The 18,763-nt window shown below is 33.8% G+C and overlaps 2 protein-coding genes and 2 pseudogenes across 2 annotated transcripts; 2 read left to right on the top strand and 2 right to left on the bottom strand.

Annotated features, from left to right (window-relative positions):
* Positions 1 to 1,586: 1,586 nt before the first annotated feature.
* Positions 1,587 to 2,713, bottom strand: LOC120200276. Its single transcript, XM_039201161.1, has 3 exons — positions 2,131 to 2,713; positions 1,946 to 2,049; positions 1,587 to 1,853 (listed from the first exon to the last, which is right to left on the bottom strand). Exons 1-3 carry the CDS (start codon positions 2,701 to 2,703, stop codon positions 1,589 to 1,591), a joined length of 942 nt encoding a protein of 313 aa, XP_039057092.1. The 5' UTR covers positions 2,704 to 2,713; the 3' UTR covers positions 1,587 to 1,588.
* Positions 2,714 to 4,036: 1,323 nt separating this feature from the next.
* Positions 4,037 to 10,919, bottom strand: LOC120200288 (annotated as a pseudogene).
* A 955-nt stretch (positions 10,920 to 11,874) lies between these two features.
* Positions 11,875 to 14,271, top strand: LOC120200279 (60S ribosomal protein L17-2-like). The gene is made up of 5 exons (XM_039201164.1): positions 11,875 to 11,953; positions 13,425 to 13,639; positions 13,722 to 13,824; positions 13,910 to 13,977; positions 14,128 to 14,271. The coding sequence occupies exons 1-5, from the start codon at positions 11,875 to 11,877 to the stop codon at positions 14,161 to 14,163; spliced, it is 501 nt and encodes a 166-aa protein (XP_039057095.1). The 3' UTR covers positions 14,164 to 14,271.
* LOC120200296 lies at positions 13,105 to 13,213 on the top strand (annotated as a pseudogene).
* Positions 14,272 to 18,763: the final 4,492 nt, after the last annotated feature.

Genomic DNA, 18,763 nt, shown 5'->3' with positions numbered 1-18,763 from the left:
GTGAAATGAAATAATGATTTTATTGTTTGTATTTTTAAAGGTTAGGCATGTTCTATCAAGGATTTATGGTATATTGAGAGTTAGATGTTTTATCTTTTGAATATTTTTAGGATTAGACATCTTTTTATATGTGGTTTGACATGTAATAGTGTTTAAGGATGATAATGAACGATGACAAAAAAGTGATTTGGGGAAATATAAAGAATAAATTGATATAATTTTTAAATATAAAGGGTTAAATTTATTTAATTAATGTAAATTATGATTAATTGATAGAATGTATAAGTTTTATAGACTATAACTGTTATCATATTAGAACCTTCGTTTCATTTTTAATGGAATGACTTGATTGTAACAAAATTTAAATTCAACAAGTTAATTATATTTTTTAAAATTAAATGACTCGTTTATAATCCAGTGACAGACAATGTATTTTGTTACTTCCCATGTGTAAAGTTGTCTAGATAAACAAGTGAAGAGATGAACCAATTATTTTCATTGCAAGTTGAATTAAGTACACATGAGAAGTGAAGGTAGGATTTCAATGCAAAGATGAATTTATAAAAAAATTATAGGGATCAAATTTATAAAATTTTAGGAGAGACGAAAACAGATTATCAATAAAAAAAATACATATAAAAAATCATATATCAATTTGAAAATTTGAGGGGCCACTCACCCACTTCAGTCCATCCCTACATGTAATGTCAAGTTAATCGATGCAAATCAGTTATATGAAATGAGGTTCTTATCGTGAAACTTTTGAAGTTCTAAGGGTGATATATATTCTGGGATTGATTGAAGAGGTCGGGTGGGAGCAATCACACTTGTTGAAAATTTTAAATTAATATATATTTTAGATATTTTCTTTATATTTTCAATTGATAATCTATTTTCAAACTCCCTAAAATTTTATAAGTTCACCGTCTCTTAAAATTTTAAAAATTTATCCCCTAACATAAGTTCGTCTCTGTTTGCATTGATCAAGGATTTAAATAGTGATACACAACTGTGATAGTAATCGCGATATAATGGTAGTAGTGTTAGTGTCGTCCGAGACCGCTATTGTATGATCGCGTTACCAGCAATAGCGCCTGTTAAGTCTGCAATCACAATAAACACAACGCAATCGAAAACACAACCGCAACCACTATTTTAATCCATGGTATTGTTGTTACTTTGCTTGGTTTTTCCCTTTGTTTTCTGCACATTTTTGCATGGATTTAATGCTAGCTTATAGCTAGCAGACTGTGTGTTCTATGGTATAGCTTCTTGGACAATTCAAACAACTTATCCAAAAGGAATCCTGCATTATTGAACGATTAACGTGAAATTTCTGGCTTAAAACTGAAGTGATGATCTGCTAATGGCTTTGCATTTTCTGTGATGCCCTTTGCGTCAAGCTTATAATTACCTAACCAAAAAGGCAAAACAAAAGAAAGAGGAAATTTTATTCATATACTATAACTGATCCCCAGTGGATGTGCTGAAAAGAATTACGAAATAAGCAACAATATAAAGATTAAATGCTAATTAGTTCAACTTTGACGAAGTATTTGAATAGAGTAGAAAATAATATAGCACGCTATTAGAAGGGGAGGCGGTGATGACTAAATGGAGAATAGGCAGGTGAGCTAGCCACAAAAGATGGGGTACTGCTACTCATGGTCGTCGTCGTCGTCATTGTACTCCTTTGAGGGCTTCTTGCCCTCGACATCATGTTCACGGAACTGCGCCCATCTGCTCGCTCCCCTCTTCTCCGAGGCCCTTTCTCCGCCCACTTCAGCTCTGCTTGCTTCACCGTACTCGGGTACCTCCAACAGCAACCCATCTTTCCTGCTCTTTTTATGTACCTATCCAATCAAACATCAACGGTTTGTTATTTTCATTATTTTCTATGATATTATTTGCGCACACACACATGTATGTATATATATATAACTACCTTGGGCTGAATCTTCTCCCCAGACACAACACGCACTTTCTGCCTTCTGTCATTTCTCCCATGCCTATACAAACACATTGCCTACAATACACCCTTCCACAAACCTGCATGCATGTATATTAGTGGTTTTCTTGAATTGCTCACAAATATGTTTGAATCTGGTTAGTTGAGAGAACAAAACATACCAGGCATCGATGGCGGAAGATGTAGATATAAGTACTGCAGATGGTGCATATATTGGAGTGAGGAATCCCAGGCCGGCGTCTTTGTCCTCTTTCTGGATAGTTGGAAGCCATGCTTACCACGCTTATATCATCGTAGGCCACGCTTTTCTCCATCCCATGCCTGAACTCCGTATGAGCCCCCGGACTAGTTGCATGCCTTCGTTGATCCTTCCATGCACGGCTATCATGATGACGGGGACGATGGTGATCCATTTCCATGTGTGAACCAAAGTCGCCACTCTCTTCAAGATAGGGTTTATGGTGAAGGTGTCGTCGTTGTTGATGTTGGCTGGTCTCATGCAGGCCCCTGTTGAAATCAAGGCTGGGAAGTTTGGTCAAAGATGATCCTTTGTCTTCATGAACGGTCTCCATGGTGGTATATTTCTTGTTGTTGTTGTTTTCTGACGGGTCTGCTGCCTTTTGCTGCATGTCAGCAAGGTCCTGGAAAGTGAGATTAACAGAGTCATCTGGGATGCCCAGATATAGTTCTTCAAGTTCCATTCGGGCCTTTGCCAGTGTTTCCCTATCGCCCATTCTGATGCTGATGATTCTTAATGAGCTTTAACAACACAGAGATATAAAAGGAGAGAGAGAGAGATGAAGTGCTCCAAGTTATAAAGGGAAGGGGGGGGGGGGGGAAAGCGCGTTTCATTGGAAATGGAGACGCGTATATAATAAAAATCCGAAATATTGCAAGGCCGGACTTGACGATGTACATACCTCGGCAAGGAGGCTCTTCGTCCTCATTATCAAAGCACAATTCCAAGACAGCGATACGCAATTAATTTAACTTGATGTTGGAATCAAGGAAAGCGATAAATTATTTTGTTCGGTTTGATTTCTTCATCTCATTTCAGTGGTTCGGCTATGTCTTCAGTTTGAGGGGCTCAATCTATATGGTTGGTTTCAAATGCCTTCAATTTCAATCCTATGATTTCAAATCCCTTGAATAAGATCATAAATTCGAATAATAACATTTACGAATCTTTCTCATATACAATATTCAACCTGAATTAATTAATTAATATGTCGTATACTAATAGTTGTATAAAAAAATCATTTAACTACGAGATGGTCAAAAGTCAAAACCCTTACACTGGTCAAGTTGACTGTTTGGTTAAATGCAGTTTAACAGTTGAATTAGTGAGTGTCTAGAGGTTTAGTTCATTTACATTATTATTTGTTTACTTTAAATTAAGCAAAAAATATGTTCACATGATAAAGACTACTTGGATAAAATTAATATATAGATATATAAATTTTTGGACAAATTATAAATCAGATAAATTGAATAGCTTCAAAGGAAAAGTTTATAAGAAATTGCAACATTGTCGTCGAAAGAAAGAATAAAAAAAAAACAATTCGTAATTGTTCCTTTATGTTTGACAAGGCAGCCACAAAAAAACCTAATATTGGCAACAAACTACAAACATATTTATTTATAGGAGAGAGAACAAAGAAAGATGATATATATATATATATATATATATATATATATATATATATATATATTTGTCAGAACAGAAATAATGAAATGATTTAAGTATAAAATTAAGCAAACGCATGACACTTGTTGTCAACGAAAGCTTCCCCTCTTAATTATAAATTCATTATTGGAGTTGAGCACTGTTTAATGGAAAAATGCATGTCACCCTCCCTTGACCATACCGTCGATGTATAGGTTATAATCTGAAAAAAGTTGAATGCTTGCATCCCCTTCCTTCCCCACCAAAAGGAAAAAGAACCAACTGATCACATTTGAATAAATTAAACCAAAACACAGCCACAACCTAGCACCAGCGGTATGAATACATAACAAGCCAACATGAGCCTGAACCTTAGCACCAGCGGTATGAATACATAACAAGACAACCTGAGCCTGAACCTTAGCATGCCATAACAAATGTGGAAAGCTACAGAGACAGAGGCGCACCATTTACTTGGTATAAAGGTAACCTGCTTAGCAAGGTTACTGCAGTGTTTGTGTTGTGTGTGTGTGTGTTGTGAAGATATGAGGCTAACACCTACAGAACTACTGTACCTGTAAAAGGAAAAACACAAGAGCAGAAAATCTGTGGATGATATTTTCATTGAAGACCATTTCTCTCCGTGCTTGGCTCCTCGTGCCCTTCACACTGCCATCCATGAGACATTAGGCTACCCTCTTCGTGTTGCTCACTCTTTAAGCTAGAAAACCCATCTTGCTTAATGTGGTTTTCTACTGGCATGCTCGCAGCTTCAACAAAACTCATCATATTCGATCCCTCTCCTTCAAGTTGTACATCTTCACGATTGGGGTCAAAATTAAGGTCTATTTGTCTAGCGATGGCCTCAGCTACCTCACCTTCAATCCTTCTTTGACATGCTTCATTTTCTAAATGATTATTTATTGTGTCCTTCACCTCTGTTTCATCTGTTTGCTTCGTATTATCCTTCTGGGAAATTTCTGCTTCACGTTCTGATTGGCGTTTCTTCTTCCGCAGCATAAGTGTTTTAAACCGGCGCTTTACGGTCAAGCACACATTACAAGTGCATGTTGACTTGTGCTTTCCCTTCCACTTGGAGGCTGAATGCAAACAATGCAGGTACAGCCAGGGCGGTGTCTAGGGTGTTTTGTTGTAGCTGCTGCAACTGAAGACTCCCCCACATCATCCATTTTGTCACCTAGAACTGCAGCGCTTGCCAGAGCATCCAAGCCTGAAGGTTCAGGTTCTGGGGCTAGCTTAGGGCTTTCTAGAACTTTTGCCTTCTTCAAATCTGGGAAAGATATAAAGGGAAGATAGTAGTTAAGAAGCATAATGCAATTCAAATAGGACATCAACCACATATGCCAATACATACGTGCGGTGTGAGTGGACACGTATATTCACACCAAATGATGAAAACAATGCAGCACTTTCAAATTCATGGATCTTCCACCAAGAGAAAGAAAGTACAAAACAGTCTGGTTGGCCAAGTATCATGACAAACAAAGATATTCATATGCCACTTTTCAAAAAAAGGAAGGTATACTAGCTCAAATGTGTGCAAAACTAATGAGCATTAGCAAATACGAATAAAGGATCATTTATAAAATAACAAGCGTTCAGGATCCATCTTGTTATAGAAAGAACACTTGCTTTATCTTTCTAAAACAATCCTAAATAATGAGCCACAGAATCTCTTCTGGGACAGTGCCCTACCTGTACCCACTTTGAGAATATTCTCCAGTTCCTTTGGGCTAATCTTCTCCGGTGCAAAACATGCACACCTGGGAACACATTACTGAATCAACAAATCATGAACATCAAAACTAACTTTTCATCTCAGAAAATTACCCCATCAATAGTACTAATCACGTTATTGAAAAAAATTGTCAAACCTGCTTGAATCCCAAACATTATCTGAACATGTCCACTTTGGTGGGAGGAGAACATCAAAGGGTAACCTTCGCCACTTGGAGCAATTATCGCACTGGGCCCATTGCTCCTGTCTCCTACAGACAGTCCTTAAAACATTCAACATTAAATAAATATAGGTAACAAAGAAGTCCTTCACCAAATATGCAGCAATGTGAGATCTTAAAGTTGTGTCAGCTTCTATGAAACAATAATTGACGGTGAACTGGTTGCATCCCAATGAAAGAAAAAGATGCTGTTAAGGAAAGATTGATTATCGAGAGTGATAGTAGGGTGGCAGTCGACTGGGTTAATGATGCTGTTTTATGTCCTCATGTTTATGTTCACATTGTTAAAGACATTATTCAAAAGCTCAGAGATTGTGAAGGTTTTATTAGATGGGTTAATAGGACTGCCAATATAGAGGCAGATGCACTAGCTAAGGCTGGCATTGGTTGATCCTCATGTTATTTTTGAGGGATGTTTCTTTTGGGTTTTCTATCTCCTTAAGGGAGTTAGGTGTTGTATTCCTATGTACTTATGTTATTTAGAGAGAGAACGGATCAGAGTGTAGGTACAAAACCAAAGTTTTCCAAACTGAAAGACTTGACCACCCTCGAAAGGAAGGATTTTTTACATTGAAACATTGTCAGCGTGCACAATCAGGAAATAGCTCCAAAGTTTAGCCCTCTGGTATCAGACTAAAGAATTCAATTAAAACATGTTCAATTAACTTTTTAGAGTTTATACTCTTCTGTAGATCCCTAACCATAATCTTGCAAGTTCTTTCAGGAGACAAATACTATAACCACATTATAACTTAGTCAACTGTCAGATTTTCCAATAACAAGTGAGAAACTGTAATGTATCATGTAAGCTTACCCAGATGGAAGGGCACCAAATATAGTCCTCTTTCCAAAAATAGGGGGCTCCTAAATAAGAAAACAAAGTTGAACACAAACTTCAAACATAGTAAATATGAATTTGCATTGACAAGCCATCAAGGAATCATTTAGCATGGGAAAAAAATTATTGATCCATACATCATATTCTTCAATTTCATGGTCCTCAATAGTCACAACACTTGGAGGTGGACGAAGCAAGTCCTGTGCTTCTTCCCATGTGAGTTTTAACTCCAATGCATCTACACTATGCATCAGCAACCTTTTACTTTTGGATCCAATATTTCTAGTCCTCTTCTTCTCTCCAATCACTGCGATTTGCTGCACTGAATTCCCATTTTCCCCATTTCCATGGATCTCATCTCTACCCCGTCTAACATTTCCATCAGGTAAACTCCAATGTTGAGACAGAGCGTTTACGTGTAGATCCTTGCCTCCTTTTGGGATCTGAAAAAGACCAAGAGTAAGTGCTCACTGGAGACAAATTCTCAATAAGATTGAAAATCTTCAAGAATGATTTCAGAAAAGTTTGCACGAAGTTTGACCTGTGTATCAGAGTTTGTCGCCTTTCGGAACCCCATAACTAGTTTACCCCCAGGATCTATTCGACTAAATATAACTGAAATGAAATAGAATTATTACTAGTAAATAAGAGAAAGAAAACTTTAGGTCTGCAATACAAGTTGATTTCCCACTAGTATGACAAGGCTCACAGACTATCATGGAAAGAAGATCTATAAACACACAAAATATCTCAAAATTTAATCAAGTGTTACACAAGGAAGCTGACAAATAAAGTGGCACAAACAACCCAAAACCATGACGCAGACAAAAATTGCAAAGCGGGGAGAGAAAATGAAAGCAAGGACTATTTGCGCTTCTCAATTCTAACAGAAGAATTTCAAAGAACCTTACTGGATAAGTACAGCATTTTGTTCCATTTCTCATCACAAATAACAATTAAAAAAATGAAAATAGATGGAGAGTAATATCATAACTTTCATAGATATGATGTATCACGAGAAAGAAAAAAAATAGAAGTACTGAAAAAGACAGAAGGGACATCCAAACTATTAGTTGGAATTGAGGAAACTAACCCTTGACACAGCATAAAAACAACATATTCAGACACCTACATGAGAAAACAGAGTCAGAGGCCCATAAAGAGAAATGAGGAAATGGAGGGGTCTTATCCCTTTAAGAATCAAAAAGGGAAAATTCCTAGATATATCCTCCGCAAGTGAATCCTTCCAAGAAAATTTTATCTTTCAACATTTTTGGACGAATGCACGCAATAAAAGTGCATGAATTGATCACTTAAGATTTGAACCATCCTCCTTTTGTTCTCAGATCTTTTCTCCAGAGGCACTTTTCACCAAACAATGATCCATTGCTTTCTAAGTTTTTATACCTGGAATGTTGTTTCATTTGTCACAGATTTATTACCACCAGAAAAACACTGAGGTTTTCCGTACAGAGCATCATTAAAGGGAATTCCTTTTTTCTTATCACAATAAAATTATCAATTCAAAATCAAATAAGATATAATAGCATAGATATCAAGCAAGGTTATACGTCATGATCTTAGCAGTGGAGGAACAGATTATACCAGTATCGCCAGCTCGGAGTTCCATGGACTGTATACATGGCGTTACACCCTCCAAGACATACATCCTACTATTGTTATTTGGCCAAAATCTGAATTGAAATGTCCATTCTTTCCCGTTTACATCCTGAATCCTTAGAGGAAGGCCTTCTGATTGTGAAATTGGAGGAAAATATGCCTGCATTCATTTATAGTTCATACAAATGCAATGCCAGGAAAAGATTGGAGAAGGGTAGATGGGGGAACTTTCTTCCGGAGGATGAGGTGCGGGACAAGGAAAATGCATGTAAGTGAATATAGTGAAAAACTTACTTCAGCACATGCTTTTGGCAGCACTAATCGACCAATTCTACCAGCATCACTGGCACTGAGAACCTTCTCAAATAGTGGCACAATGGCAGATTTCAAACTTTAAATTCGCAACTTAAGGTGAACAGAAAATTTGAATCAACACAGTAAAAAAAGACTAAATATATAAATCATTCTAGGAAAAGAAAATTTGGAAAAGTAAGCTGACAATCATGGATACTCTTCTGATAGTTTCTGTAGCTCTTGGTCAGTAATCCTGGGCCAACACCGAGGAAGCAAATGATTTTTCCCACGCCCCTCAACTGGTGGCCTTGTGATACGTGCCTGAGGAACCATGCTCTTATTCCGTTCTGAACTTGTTTTTGGACCATTTTTTGAGGGTTTGGGTAATATTCGACAAGATTGCTGCCCTTGTTGAAAAGTGGACCATGTTTTGCTTGGTTCTTTCCCATCAGGTATCCCACCGGAGAAAGGTAGTAAAAGATTGGGATTCCCAGAAGATCCTCTCAAGGACATACTCAAATAAGGTTGTTGAAGTGAATCATGAATATCTCTAATGTCCAAAGCTGGTCTAGCATTGTCTATTTTTGAAAATTTAGCCGGTTGAACATTTGGTTGGATAGCATTTGAACAATCCACTCCTACTTTCTCAATGGGGAAAATGAATTCCTCTACTCTGTTTTGCCCATGAGATACATCTGCATCACCTCTCTGAGATTGAGGCAAGAGGTTGCATTCATTAGCTTCCATGGGTTTGCACAATTGTGCAAGTGTTCTCTCATCATGATCACTTACTGCTTTACCTTCAGTAGCATTGGATCTGGAATTATTCATTGGCACTGCTCCAAATCCTTCAGAAATTCCATCACCACGTGTCTACATCACAGAAGGGCAAATTAAAATTACTTAGTGTGCCATTTCAATTGTTAAAATATTGGTTCCTAGATCCTACTTTCCATGGAAATTCACGTGGCAAAAAGAAAGAGGTGCGTGTGTGGTGGTGATGGTGGGGCCTAGCAAAGAACTACATTGGTTTAAAGAAGCATCAACTTTATTCCCATGATCTCAAACCAGGGTTGGCATATATGTGGACTGAAAAGAAAGATCATGTTAAACACCAAAAAAGGAACCAGGTGAGGAGTGACAGAAAAAAGTACCTGAATTCTTTTAACTGAATGATGTTGGGAGCTCTTTGTACAGCTGATACACCCAACACCACCATAATCTAGAAAATCAAGCAGATATTTGGAGGCTATGCAACCACAGTGAAGATGATGTCATATCACATTCAATTACTTAAAATGATAAACAATTGATCATTGTTTGAACTTGAATAAGATCAGCAAGATTATCAGCTTACATTGCCGCATAAACGGCACTCCCTCCAGCCAGATTCCTCCAAGTGGAATGTATTACAATAGATGCCATCCTCGTAGGCAGAGCTTAACCGCAGAAATCAGCAGGCAGAAAAAAAAATAAGATGAAGCATTGAAAATCAAAAGAATGATGCAGCAGATACATGAATAAAACAATACTACCACCTTAAAAGTTATATATATAAACATTTTCTGGTGGAGGCAGAATATCATGCACCAAATGCATACCACCTTAAAAGTTTTATATATATACATTAACATTTTCTGGTGGTGGTAGAATATCATGCACCAAATGCATACCCTCTGAGAGGAGGGGAATTCCATGCAACTCCGGATCTATTTTACATATCAGCACTTATATTAGGTAAATTGATGGTGCGTATTCTACAACTTCTCGCAATAATGACTCGAAATTGAGAAGATCGCTAATGATATGCAGTTTTGAATAATTAAATGACATACATGCCTGAACACCTTATTAAGCGCAAATTTCTTAGACACTTAAAAGATCTATAAAGTTGATACTTCTTCGATAAATTTGTGAAAGAAGAATGAAAGTCTAAATAGAAATATTGTGGGCTGGAGAAGCCAAAAATCTCAATTTTAGAGAAAAATGAAAAACGTAAAACAATAAGGGTGATAAAGCAAATCCATGTAGTAGTAGTAGCAAGGAAAGCGTTAAATTTAAAACCCAAAACCCAAAATGTGGAATTGATCAAATATGAATGAGGATTGGAGTACCCGCAAGGGTAGCAGAGATGAGCAAAGCCACCAGATCGCAGAGGCCAACCCTTCTTCCATTCATGGGTGATAGCAGCTCCACAAGAGGAATTCATGCAAATCTTGGACTCCATTCAACAACAAGCTGTTCAAATCAAAATCAAGATCAAGATCAAAATCAAATGTCATTAATGAGTCTAATTATAATTTCATCAATGGAACATCCCCATGCACAACATATATCGAAATTTCCAAACACAATCTCGATGAAAAACGACTGATCTCGTTCAACTCACAACAAATCAGTCATTCGCAGAAGACACCCACTTCAGTTGGAATGAAGAAGAAGAAGAAGAAGAAGGCAGTCAACCGGCAAGAAGTGGAGGAGTGAACAAAACAAAGAGAAGAGAATAGTAACGGCGTGGTAGATGTAATTATCTTTGTTATTGTTATAGTTACTACTACAACAACTACACATTAATTTATAATTGAAAAAAAAATGGAAAACCAAAGAGAACGTGCTTTGTTTATGTTTTGCGCGCGAGAGAGAGAGAGAGTGCATGCACGAGCAGCGTCAGAGCACGACACTTGAAGACACACCACACCGCTTGAAGTTTAAGCCCCTCCAGTCTTAAGTCTCAACTCGCTCAAAGTCTTACTCTTAGCCCGTTTAGTTCACGGATTAAAACATTCATGGCAGGAATCTTTTTTTCCCTTTTTAATTTACCCACCCTAAATAAGGGTAAATATTGAATATCAACAGTAGTTTTTTTCCTCTGTTTTACCGGGAATGTTAATCCCTCAGCTTCCTTAGGTATTTTAACATTTCCGTCCCTCTTAGCTAAAATACCCTTATCCCCGTTAGCTTGCTTCTATAAAGGAAAACATTGCATCTTCTTTGATTTGGCGAGAGCTTCCTGTTATCTTGCTTCTCTCCGTTAGTTTGCTTTGGAGCTTTACGGAGAGAGTTGTTGCATTCTTCTTCTTTTAGGAACGACCACGACAAGGTCGTGTTCGCCGTCCACGCGATGTTTCTTTCGGTCGGTTTCGTCCTCACTGCCACTGGGCCTGCTACTTTGGGCGACAACGTTTTCTCTTCTACCTCTATTGGTATTCGCTTTTCTTCTCTTTCTAATTTGATTGCTACTATTACTTTTTCAATTCCTTAAAAAACATTTTTGGTTTTTAGACGAGGTAGGAACCGATAATTGGAACGAATTCGAAGATCATTACGCGTTTGTCTATACCAATCCCGAGAAAGGGTCGAAGAAAGTTTTGGTGAAATGTCTGGTTATGAATAGAAAATTGCTTGTCGAGACTTTGGCTGAGAACAGTTCTCAACCCCTTCACCTTGAAATCGAGTAACTATCTTCTCTTTTGCTCTCTTATTTGTTTAATTTTTGTGGTTTAAATCAATGTATTTTGGAGTTTCATTGACTGTTACAGTATTGATGACTATGTTGGAGAGAGCACAAGTGGAAATTACTCTGCCTTGTACAAGAATTTAGAGAAATTAGTGAATGGTTTGGAAAAAGAAGTAATATCCAAGTTAAACTGCTCAGCAGTTGACCCTCCAAGGTAATTAAGCAAATTTAGTCTTTGCCGTTATTGATGTCGAGCAATTCTTAGCTGTAGTTTTAACGTCTGTAGTTCTCTACAAATGGATGTTTTTTATTATGTTCAGATACGAATAAGATTTCCTGATTTAGGCAATGTTTACTAATAAGTTTTTTTACCCTATTTTGCCGGATTAGAGAACAACTTATTTGCATATTAGGTCAGAACAGAAAATCATTGATTGCTCTGATATAATATTATATGAAACCTAATTGTGTTATAAACTTCTGAAGTTCTGAGCATGTTAATTTTGTATCTAAGGAAAATAAAGAATAATTGGGAAAAAAAATTAGTTATAGACTGATAGTTTTGTGTTTCTTTAACTTCTTTAATGAAACCTTTCCATTAACTTCCTAACAGTGGCTCGTATGATCATCAAAATTATAAAACTTCCTATACATGGTTGTTGTCCCACCTGTTTTAAACTTAATATTGTGGTTTGAGTCTTGATATTAAACTTTATTTATGATTTTTTAAATATATTTATAATTTTAAAATTATTTTATATGACGTACCCTTGTCGTCCCTGTACCCTGTAATTTTAAAAATTGTCGTTTCATGTCCCCATTCCCGTCCCATATTTGACCCCGTATCCGTATCAGTGCAACATATAGGGGCTCTGATCTTGGGGTTCATTTCAAGGTATTATTGTCAAAACTGATGGAATTTGATTTAACTATTGCATATTGATATTAAGTTCAGGGTTTTTGTTGGATTGTTATTCAGAAATCTATGTGTCATGTACAGTTGAAGATCCAGTAAATTATTCGATGCTAGTAAATGAAGAATCAAATCATAGTATGTAAATACATTATATTTAAGTCTTTTATATTAATGGTATTTGTTAAAGATGTCATAGTATTATAGTATCTATAATCGAATGGTCATCGTAGTTAACAATTCTATTAAATGATTGAAGGCTGCTGTTAAGAGGATCTTTTTATGCGATTTGATTAATAATTTTTAGAATGTGTTTGTTTCAGGTTTTAGATTTTCTTGGCCAAGTATTTAAATTCTTAAACCTGATGACAAAAGCAGGGTCTTGTTGTCGTTTGCGAACAAGGTTCTCGTAAACTTCAGAAAATTTACCCTGCATTGTTATTGGTAACATAGGAATCATTAAAGGATACAACATTTCATGATCCTTCATAAATAAGTTAGTTTTTGAATTAGATGTGATTTAAGAATAAGTTTGCTCAGTTGTTGGTGGTGGTGTGTTTTGATGTTTGGTTGGTCTACTTTTATGAACTGTCAAAGTATAGGTTTTATGATGTATTTTCGGGTGTTTTTTTTATGTTGGTTGTCTTCGATGATTCTCATACCAGATTATTGTTTTTTTAAGAATAAGCTTTGGCCATTAGAAAATTGTATTTGGTTAAGGAAAAGAGGTATTTGGAGGATGTTATGGCTCACAAACAGGCCATACCATTCCGACGCTTTTGTGGAGGTGTTGGACGTACAACACAGGCAAAGAACAGACATTCTAATGGGCAAGGTCGTTGGCCTGTAAAATCGGCCAAGTTCATTCTAGATTTGCTGAAGAATGCTGAGAGCAATGCCGAGGTATGCCTTACTTTATGGTTTCTAGTTTTCGCAATCAACTCCATTGCCTCCCCTTTCTAACAGTTTGATATTAATTTCCCAGGTCAAGGGTTTGGATGTCGATGCACTCTATATTTCTCACATCCAGGTAAACCAGGCCCAGAAACAAAGGCTTCGTACCTATCGAGCTCACGGAAGAATCAACCGTATGCATCATAACAACCATCTTTATCCATAATTTTTTTAGGCTCTATTTTTCATATGTTTATTGAACTATGATTTTTTTGTCAGCTTACATGTATTCTCCTTGCCACATTGAGTTGATTTTGTCCGAGAAGGAAGAGCCTGTCAAAAAAGAGGTGAGTCGATTAAAATTTAAGTTTCCTTGATGAATGAAAGATATATTACAGCGTCTCCGCTATGGGGTTTATTGGAGCAACATAGAATGAAAACATCTATTCTGCTATTGCATTTTATGTTGGTAAATCATCCTCATTTTGTGCTTTCAGCCTGAGACTCAATTGGCAGCAAGCAAGTCCAAGTAATCGCACGCTTTCTATTGAGTGAAAAAGTTTGAGAATTTGAGTCAGCTCAGTGGTTGGATTTCTTACAATTTTGAGGAAGTTTTGATATTTAGATGTATTGGTGGTTTCCTTTGTTTTCAGACCATATTTTAGTCATATGTTTTCTGAGTCTTTTCTTGGAGATTACCTCGATTGCAATATTTTTCTTTTATTTTCGGTTGCATTTATATTCTTGAATTCATATGTGATAATTTCAAAGATGTTAGAATTTACATTATTTTGCTTTTTAATTGGGTATAGTACATACGAAATCATTGTAGCTTATGACTGTTATGGTGAGTGAACTTTCAACTTCCAAAATAATTATTTTCTTTTCTAATAGGTATAAAGTAATCATCAAATTTTATCGAATTGCTTAAAATGATCATCAAATCATAATGAGAAGCAATCTGCGAACTACCAAATTAACCAGCAAACTTTCCTGCTAACCAAAGAATGAGTGAGTAAAATTGAAATTTTTGGAGCAAAATATGATGCTAAGGTTTTAACTTATAACCTGAGACATTGCAGCATCAAGAAAAGGGTTTACATCTTTTGGCCCTGGGGTTGGATCAGAAAGAAGTTGAGTTGACATCGCAACAAGCATGAAGTTGAGCAACTCCTGGTGTAGAAGGGACGTCGTAGGATTTGCGAGGAAAATAGTGTAATATTAAGAGAAAATTAAGCAGAAATGCCAATGTAAAAAAATGCATTATTAAGCCCTGGTGTACCTTACATCTATTGTACCAATGAAGGTAAGCACATTATGCATTACAGGATTCTCAATCTTTTGATATGCACATTAGAAATAAAAATCAAGTCATGACGCAATTCATCAATAAGTAACGACTTGTCAAGATACTCATTTACAAACTTCAATTTCAAAACTCACGAACAGATAAGGATGAAGAGCCAAATAGTTACAGATTTACCAGTCATGAAATCCTTAGGAACCTGTTCATTTTCATGAAGAGACAAGCATAACTCCTCCATGTCGTCATTCTGTGAATTCTCAATTATGTACCCCAAAAAAACCGGTGAAATATACACCGCATTAATGGCCTTCAAATAAACTGGAGAGGAAGCACCATATGTTAGAATTGCCTCTTGTAAACACCATGAAAGGTGAATCAAAACCTTATGCTGACCTTATGCCCAGTATGTTCCTTCAAGTCTGAATTCTTTTTGGTTCTGCTACTTACTCATTCTTTTTTCGAAATCTTTGTATAGTGTATACACAAATTCATTCCATTATGCATGCATGACCTAGCATGTAAATAACATTCTAATTTGTATAATATTTATAACATTCACTTCAAATAAATTTAAAAGCACTGGGAAATTTGGAAGCTATTTTGTGTGGAAAATATTACCCAACGGAATCATCGTCATGGTCGATTCAATATCATAGTGAAAGTTAAAAATCCCTAAATTAAACATGATATATTTTTATATAAATTATGTTGAAGTAAAATTTTAATATATATTTTAAATAAATTATGTAAAATTTAATATTAATTAAAATTAAAATTATACATGATATATTTAAATAATAAAATAATATATTATCGATGATTTTTTATATAAATAATTTTTATTTAAATATATTATCGATGAATTTTTATACAAATAATTTTTATTTAAATAATTAGAATTTCACTCCTTAAATAATATAAAATAAGGTCAATTTGGTAAATTATACATTCCAGTAATCTTTTATTCCTTCAACCAAACACGTTAAACTTACATTCCTGCCAAACCAACTAAACACAGTAATGTAACATTCCCAGTAATCTTATTCCCTAGGAATCTTTTATTCCCAGTGGTAATCTTACATTCCGTGAACCAAACATACCCTTAACTCAACCCAAAGTCGCTCTGATACGGTGACCCAACCGTTTCCTCAGATTATGTGACCTTGATCTGTACTCTACTGTCTTTTAGGTCTCAATATAGATTGGGCCTTTGGGCTTGTCTTTCTTTAATCTGCATCTTCTCTTTCACGCTTTTTAAAATTCAAACAATCTATGTAATATGTACTGCACATGACATGTATATAATTAAAATTAATCCTGGATTGTGATATTACTTATTAAAATTACGTTTAATTTGTGTTTGTATTTCGTCAACAGTTATTCGCATGTTATATTTGCACTTTAATGTTTTCAGAGGAGTCTTTCTATAATAGAACTCCAATAGAGTACTTTTGAAGAAAGAACTTCGAACATTTAACATTCTTTGGAAAATTAGAATAATTTAAAACAATCTTTGACAAGTCTATGCGATTTATTAGAGTTAAATCTACCGTTAATATGTTAACTTATAAGTAGCCATAATAATTTTAATGTCTAGCATAAGTTCCAAAAATCGTTATAAAACCTCTCGATCATGATCGAGAGAAATGATGGAATCACATCACCCTCAGTCTTCTTTTCTCTTTATAAAAATAAAATATTTATACATCGACCAAGAATCAATCTACCATTAATTATGAATATTCATCGAAATTAAATGAAATAAATCATTTATAATCACTATAACTCATTTATTTTCATCAAACAATTTATACGTTTGAGTAAGAGAAGATTATAGTATGAAGTTTATAAAATAAAATTTGTGAGTATTCAGTCAGATTGCTCATTACATGTCAAAAGAAGGCTGTTATATACTAATTATTTAATCAAGCACAACCTTAAAGCAAAAAATTATTAATGCAGCAAAGCGTCCACTAGTCCTCGATGGATGGATGGATCCTTGTTTATTAGGTTTGATTTTGGCTAAGCAAACATATATAAAATATTTGACTTAACTTCTGATTGCCTCCTTTTTCACCCAATAAGACTTTGATTCACACACAATCATAAACCACTTCCAATTTGCTTTTGATATCGGGTATTTTATGCATGGACAGTTGACATTAACAGTCTGTTTGTTTAATGTAAAATATTTTTTAGAAAATATTTTTATCATTTTATAGTATTTGGTAAGAGAAAAATAGGTTGGTTAATATAAAAAAAATTTCTAATCAACATTGTTTCCTTTGTATTTCTAGAAAATGACTTACAGTTTTATATTTCGTAAGTCATTTTTCGATCTTTTCATTTCAAAGTATAAATACTCAAAATAATATTATCTTATTTATTTAATATTAAAATGATATTTTAGTATCATTTTAATAAAATATTAATTATTAAATTATTAAAATATTTTAATACTTTAACAATATAATATATATTTTTAATATATAAAATTATTATAAAATTTTATATTTATTAATTTCTTAAAAATATTAATAATTATAATAATAAATAATATTATTTATGCATTTAATATTAATAATAGTTAGTATATTTTAATAAAATACTTCAATATATTTAATAATAATTTTAAAAATATAATATATTATTCTTATTTAATAAATCTTTATATAATTATAATACTTTATTTATAGAATATAATCTTAACATTATACTATTATTTAATCAAGCACAACCTTAAAGCAAAAAATTATTAATGCAGCAAAGCGTCCACTAGTCCTCGATGGATGGATGGATCCTTTTTTATTAGGTTTGATTTTGGCTAAGCAACATATATAAAATATTTGACTTAACTTCTGATTGCCTCCTTTTTCACCCAATAAGACTTTGATTCACACACAATCATAAACCACTTCCAATTTGCTTTTGATATCGGGTATTTTATGCATGGACAGTTGACATTAACAGTCTGTTTGTTTAATGTAAATATTTTTTGGAAAATATTTTATCATTTTATAGTATTTGGTAAGAGAAAAATAGGTTGGTTAATATAAAAAAAAATTTCTAATCATATATTTCGTAAGTCATTTTTTGATTTTTTCTTTCAAAGTTAAATACTCAAAATAATATTATCTTATTTATTTAATATTAAAATGATATTTTAGTATCATTTTAATAAAATATTAATTATTAAATTATTTAAAATATATTTATTAATACTTTTAACAATATAATATATTATTATTTTAATAATATATAATAAATTATTAATAAAATTTATATTATTTATTAATTTCTTAAAAAATATTAATAAATTATTAATAATAAATAATATTATTTATGCATTTAATATTAATATAATAGTCTAGCAATATTTTAATAAAAATACTTCAAATATATTTAATAATAATTTTAAAAATATAATATATTATTCTTATTTTAATAAATCTTTAATATAATTTATAATACTTTTATTTTAATAGAATATACTAATCTTAACATTTTTATTTATAAAATTTTAGAAATAATATTTAATAATAACATTAGCATAATTCATAAATAATACTAAATATATTACTCTAATATTTTTAAAATAATAATATTAAGTTTTTATAATAAATAATATCATTTATTATATTTCATATTTGTAATAAATAATTTCTATAAGATTTATCAACTAATGAAAAATAGTTTACATAACATTTTTCAAACATCGCAAAAATATTTTCAAAAGATATAATTCATTTTACGAAAAATATTTTCCAATGAAACAAACAGACAATAAACTAAACCATAATTGTATGTCATGTCATGCCATGTGTCAA

The sequence above is a fragment of the Hibiscus syriacus genome, unplaced genomic scaffold, assembly GCF_006381635.1.
Source record: "Hibiscus syriacus cultivar Baekdansim isolate YM2019G1 unplaced genomic scaffold, ASM638163v2 tig00005936_pilon, whole genome shotgun sequence".
NCBI classification, from domain to species: Eukaryota; Viridiplantae; Streptophyta; class Magnoliopsida; order Malvales; family Malvaceae; genus Hibiscus; species Hibiscus syriacus.
The sequence above is the reverse complement of the archived record's forward strand: the minus strand, read 5'-3'. Positions and strand labels throughout refer to the sequence as shown.

Bases quoted from the DNA above. Each gene is read 5' to 3' on its own strand.
- LOC120200276 (XM_039201161.1), bottom strand. From the start codon at position 2,703: ATGGGCGATAGGGAAACACTGGCAAAGGCCCGAATGGAACTTGAAGAA. The intron at 2,050-2,130 runs GTATGTTTTGTT...ACATGCATGCAG, and splicing joins TCTTCCGCCATCGATGCCTG to GTTTGTGGAAGGGTGTATTG. The intron at 1,854-1,945 runs GTAGTTATATAT...TTGATTGGATAG, and splicing joins GGGAGAAGATTCAGCCCAAG to GTACATAAAAAGAGCAGGAA.
- LOC120200279 (XM_039201164.1), top strand. From the start codon at position 11,875: ATGTATTTTGGAGTTTCATTGACTGTTACAGTATTGATGACTATGTTG. The intron at 13,825-13,909 runs GTATGCATCATA...TTTTTTTGTCAG, and splicing joins AGCTCACGGAAGAATCAACC to CTTACATGTATTCTCCTTGC. The intron at 13,978-14,127 runs GTGAGTCGATTA...TTGTGCTTTCAG, and splicing joins AAGAGCCTGTCAAAAAAGAG to CCTGAGACTCAATTGGCAGC.